Genomic DNA, 5,594 nt, shown 5'->3' with positions numbered 1-5,594 from the left:
TTAGAGACAGACAGTTAAAGCGTAGACATAAGCTCGCAGGTGTTCAAACCTTTTCACTCTGTGGCGCATCGACTTCGCTGTGGCTTTGATTCAGATTTAGATTCTGATTCATCTGCTGGTTGGTTTTCTGCGATTCCAGACGCTCCTGCTCACTGAGCGTGGAGAAGAGCAAGGTGCCGGCACTGGGCGTTGAGCTGCCCGCCGGTTTGGCAGCAGCTTCGGCGGTGCTACTGCCGCTGGCATTATTGTTTATGATGTTGTTAATGAATATTTCATTAATGAGTATTTCGGCGGCCGAGGCGTTGCTCAAAGCGGGAGCCACTGACTCCACGGCGGTGGTGCAAACGCTGGCGGTGGGACTGCTGGGCGTGCTGATCGTGGTCACGCTGGTGAGGGTGGTGTTGCCCCCACTTCCGGTGTTATTGAGATTCACTGGCAGCGATGATGGCGGAGTGAGTGGTGCACTGAATCCGGACACAAAGGTGGCGTTGCTAAAGGATGCATTCCCATTGGTGGCAGCGTTGGTGGTGGTGCTCGAGGTGCTGGAGCTGCTGCTACTGCTTGTGGATGGCTTCTGTTCCGGTATGCTGAGCGTCAGCTTATCGCCTCCCTATTTTTTGGTTTAGCAAGCATACAGACACAAGCACACGGAAACAACACACGCAATACCACGGATAAACATTGAGTGCGGACAACGAATGGAAATAAAAATGTACAAACAGAAGGCATGAAACGAGTGCAATGCAGTGGGCTTAAACTGGTTCGCTGGCCGACAACTTACCACTGATATGTAGGTGGCGTTCAGGGAATCCGGTCCATCGCTGTGTGTATGATGGTTGGTGCTGCTGCTGTTGCTGTTGCTGCTGTTCGTGTTGCTCGTGTGCATGTTGCTGCTGTGGGCGGCCGGCACAAACATCTGATTGGTGAGCTTGGCGTTGCCGCCGGACCCCATTTCCTCCTCAACGCGAGCTGAAGGATCAGTTAATGTATTAATAGTACATTTAATAAATACAGACAATACAAGCTTTATTACAGGCAAAATATTATTTAGAGGTAGTTCACTATAGACTATATAAAAATATGTTTAAGCACATATAATGGGACAAATAAATCTGGATTTGGTAGTTTTCGCCTTTGAGGAATATCTACAGCTAGTCAACTCACCCTTTAGGATATTGCACTTGATGTTGCCTGGCGGCAGAGCCGTGGTGCTCACATTAGCCAGCTTCACTTGGTTGTTAGGCTTCTCGTTGGCGTTCGACAACCGCTTCAGCGTCTCCGTGTTATGGTCCATGTCGAAGGTCTTGTTAATGGTCACCCTGATGAAAAACACTCCAGTCAGTATATTTCATTATCTAAACAAAGAGTACGCTACCTGATACTGTTAGCATCATTAATGGCTTCGTTTGCTAGTACTGATGGGGATGGATCTTTGACAATGGACTTAAGCAATGAGTCTAGCTCTCTATCTTTATCCGACAAGCCGCTCTTTACACTGCACAATGATATACACAACACAGAAAGACAGGTGAGAAACACATAGAAACAGCAAATTAGTCAATCGGGAAGTGGAAGCAATGTGCATATAGGTACATCAATAAGTTAGCAACACGAAAGGATTACCTGAGCTGACCGGAGCTAATGGAAGCCTTGCCAAAGCTGCCGTGATGGGAGGTCGATGCATTTCTGAACGGATTGGTCTCATCGAAGTTCTTGGTTGCATTTGGTGAGTATGGTGGCGTGTAATCTGGATCCAATCTAAAAAAAGTAAGTTTATTAAATAAGGGGATTAATAATATAATTTAAATTTAATTCCATACTTCACAGTCAAACCCGCGGCTTTGCCGATTGAGCCAATCTTGCTGTACGCCGGATCCTCGTTGCTGAAGTTAGACTTGAGGGAGTTGCGGCCTAGCGAGGCAAAGTTGGCTGCGGCCTGGGAGGAGGAACTGATGGAACCGCTGCAGGCCGCATCCGGTTCAATAATGGCCGAGTTCTGAATCACAGTGAGCACCGAAGGCGAGGGCGTAACAGTGATAAACTGATCCGTGGAAATGAGCGAGTCGAAGGCATCGTTATTGTTATCGTTGCTTGGAGTTGGAGAGGATAGGTGGGAAGATACTAAGGGAGGCACTGGTGGAGCTGGTTGGGATGCGGCTGCGGCCGCTGCTGCAGCAGCAGCTCGAGCATTAACTGTGGCAACCGCCGATGCTGCCGACTCCTGTGAAGCCTTTTGTCTTTCGCGCAACAGATGCGACTGACGGCTGGCGAATCGCTGTGAAGGACGCCTCTCAAATTGCACGGTTCTCCTGGCGCGACTCTGCTGCGTGGTCTGGAACTCGGTGCGACCGGAATACCGGAAGCGGGAGCCCATGCGGAAGAAGTTCTGACGTGCAGAGGGACCTTTAACGGGCGCCCTCAGCCGGAAGAAGGTGTGGTGCTCCACGGCGCACTTCCACAAATGCTTGCATGCCTTTTCGTTGTACAGCCGGAAAACAAATGTGTGCTCCTGCTCCCTGCCTTCGTCGTCGTCTTCGATTACAATGAGTGTCAGTTTCTTTTTCTTGAAATCCAGCTTGCTGATTTTGGGCCAAAAGAACAGGCCAATTTTTTGATCTCGCTCGAAAACCAGTATGCCAGTGGGAGTAAGGCCGAGGTGGTACTCGCAGCCATCCTTTCCGAGCACCGTGTGCATGTCAACGCCGTACATGTCCAGCCACTTGGCCTTGTTCAGGAATGCGGTCTCAGCTTGAGCGGGCGTGAGGCCCCGGCACGTCTTGTACTCGTCAAGGATGGATATCTCGAGGTCCTCCGTTTGTTCGGGCACAAAACGGAACTCCGAAACGGTGGCCGCCGAATGCTCCTGGTTATCGAAGTCGCCCAGTTCAGCTAGAATGCAAAAAAAAAGGTAAGCTAATTTATAGAGAGAAACTTGAAACCAAGTATTTAGCAATAACTTAAAAGTTTACGTTTAATTATATAGTCTTAAACCTCACTTGTCTTATTTATTTATATAAATCTAGTTTTAAAATAGAATTTAGTAGTAACATGTTTTCGAAATTTAACGTGAAAACAAAAATATAATTTTTAATTGTTGTCTGAATAAATGATAACATATGTGGTATAAATAAACACATACACTGCAATGCCAAAGCGCATAGTTCGGTGGACTTGTCGTCCGGGCAGTCGAGTCGTCCCTCGAGAAGATCTTGTTTCAGTTGCAGAAAGAACAGGTAGCGGGTAAGTTCTTCGCGGAGTGTATTCGGTTCCGAAGAGTAGAACTTCACCTTCAGACGGAACGTGTAAGGTGGTCCAACTGCGGGAAATAGGGAAATAATTAGTATTGTCTTGCCCACGTAATTGAATTCACACATTAGCTCACTTTTGACCTGCTTCTTAATGGGCTTGGTGGGATCTAGCCAGTGTTTGACATGATTGGCATCCATGAACTGCAGCCCGAAGTAATCCTTTTCGATGATGTCCAGTGCGTAGAAGACCTGTTCGTACAGAAAGCTGCCCAACGCTTTTTTCTGCAAACGTAAAGTGGATGAAAATTAATGCCTTCGGCGGGGGGCAGGTGTAAATCAAAGCGACCCTGAACTAATCACGTTCGCTTAGCGGGTTAAATTATGTGCTGATCAGCAGCAGTTTGCTTATTTTATCACACTAGCTGATGCGGTGCAAGCTGTCTGGTGTCTTCGTTAGGGTGGATCGATGTGAAAAGAGAATAATATCATAGGAACGGAATGACATGCTAAAAACGTTTTTTATTTAACCATAGATAGCTTTAAAATAAAATATCTAAACTGCGTACGGAGCTCTAAAATTCAAAGCTAACAATGCTTTGTTTTCGGTTTGAATATATTTTATTTCGCCTTGAGTAAAAAAAAAAACGGTACCATTGTAACTAATAAATGGAGTAAACAACTTTATTAACCATATCTTATTACCACTATCTGAGAATTTAATTAAAGAAATGCTCGATAGAAAATATTATTTGTTTATGATTATTTTTACAAAATGTATGACTTAACTCAATCATAATGATTTCCGTATATCACCATGTGTTTACTTAATGGCTTATCGAACTAATTCAATTAAGATAAAAAATTTATTTTTATAATACTTATAAAATAATTATATTCAAATCGTTGCTGTAAACTACTTTTTACCATCACTTTTCAGTTTATTTACTAACTCTTCTATAATTTTTCACTCAGTAGAAGTGAGGCACCCTACTGTATACCTCTATCTTTATCTCTACCTTGAAAATTCTGCCCTTTTGAATCCACCCAACTTGCACCAATTTTATAGCTTATTTGTTTGGCTTTCGACAATTACTGCAAACGGCAGCAGTTTTAAAACCAAAGGGTTTAAAACCAAAAATGGGCCAAAACAAAATGTAATTCGATGTGGCGCGTACTCACCGATAATTCGATGGAAAGGTCAGTGTTGTCCAGCAGAATGACGCGGCAGTCGATCTTGTTCTTGTTGACCACGATACGCTGTGGCTTAATTTGCGAACCACTGGCGATGGCAGCACCACCCCCGCCCACTGCGGAACTACCGCCCGGACCACCGCCCCCTCGAGAATTATCCACATAGTTGTTGCGCACCTTGCGACGACTTAGAAAACGTAGCATTTTCGTTGGATTGTGTTTTGTTTGGGTTTATTTATAATGGGTAAGTAGATACACGGATGGGTTGTGTGTCTAAGGTTGTTGTTTTTATGGAACTGTTGCCAAGGCAGCCGAATGCACCGATAATTCACCTGTGTGCTCACCTCGGCTGGGAAAAAAAAGCAGCGCAGACATCAAAAAACCCCTCGCACACACACGCACACAACTTGTTCTGGCTAACACGCACACACACCAATACACCGAAGCGATAGACGCCCCCGTTTAATTTTAGTTTTTCTTTTTCTGGATTCGGGGAGTTGTATTAAAGTTGCTGCCAAAACTGGGCGCTCCTTTCAGGCGGTTTTTTCTACGGGTTTTCTCGGGTTTCCTTTCACCTCCCCCCGAAAAAATCACTGGTTTTTTTGGAGGCGAAAAAAAAGACTGGCTAGCAAAACACGTTCGTTCCCGTTTCGCAAGGTTTTGTTCTCCGGTCTTTCAATCGGTGTTTATCGCGTTTTTTCACTCTAGATTGGCTGTCTTAACTGAGCAATTTGCCTCTACAGCGTTATTTTGTTATTATTTTGGGCTATTAAGTGCACTTTTGTGATTTTATTAGAATGTAGAGTGTGACCAGACGAGAGCGTTGTGAAATACCAAGCGTTTCACGAACATACACCGAAACGGGAAATGTATTTTTGAAAAATACTAAAAATAATGAAGGTGGAGAACTTTGATATTATTTGAGCTGAGACACTAACCTGACGGGAATTTCGAAAGGCAAACGTAATTTCGTTGATTTTAAATCACCAGGCTTTTCGAATTTAAATTTTGTCTCTATGTAACTATAAAATAAACTTATACCTTTATGAATTTTTTTTATAAAATTGTACCTGTTTCATAAAGAGTAAAGTTATTTCGTGGGGTTACCATGGACTTAAAAGCAGCTTGATTAAATTTGACAATTATATATTTATA

The 5,594-nt window shown here is 44.1% G+C and overlaps 1 protein-coding gene across 4 annotated transcripts in view; it reads right to left on the bottom strand.

The window, feature by feature from the left end:
• LOC108038515 (band 4.1-like protein 5) overlaps positions 1-5,255 on the bottom strand; it is a 6,569-nt gene extending 1,314 nt beyond the window's left edge. For 2 of the 4 annotated variants that reach the window (XM_017115338.2, XM_017115339.2), the window contains exons 1-9: positions 4,428-5,255; positions 3,383-3,530; positions 3,140-3,316; positions 1,821-2,889; positions 1,624-1,758; positions 1,376-1,495; positions 1,165-1,319; positions 782-969; positions 50-610 (exon numbers count right to left, since the gene is read on the bottom strand). In XM_017115338.2, coding sequence (XP_016970827.2) covers positions 50-610; positions 782-969; positions 1,165-1,319; positions 1,376-1,495; positions 1,624-1,758; positions 1,821-2,889; positions 3,140-3,316; positions 3,383-3,530; positions 4,428-4,643 — 2,769 coding nt within the window. In that variant the 5' untranslated portion in view covers positions 4,644-5,255. The remainder of the gene's footprint in view (positions 1-49; positions 611-781; positions 970-1,164; positions 1,320-1,375; positions 1,496-1,623; positions 1,759-1,820; positions 2,890-3,139; positions 3,317-3,382; positions 3,531-4,427) is intronic. The other 2 variants (XM_017115341.2, XM_017115340.2) reach the window with 2 other exon arrangements.
• Between the last annotated feature and the right edge of the window lie 339 nt (positions 5,256-5,594).

The sequence above is a fragment of the Drosophila rhopaloa genome, unplaced genomic scaffold (genome assembly GCF_018152115.1).
Source record: "Drosophila rhopaloa isolate 14029-0021.01 unplaced genomic scaffold, ASM1815211v1 contig_167, whole genome shotgun sequence".
NCBI lineage: Eukaryota > Metazoa > Arthropoda > Insecta > Diptera > Drosophilidae > Drosophila > Drosophila rhopaloa.
Note: the sequence above shows the minus strand (reverse complement) of the source record. Positions and strands in the feature narration are given on the sequence as shown.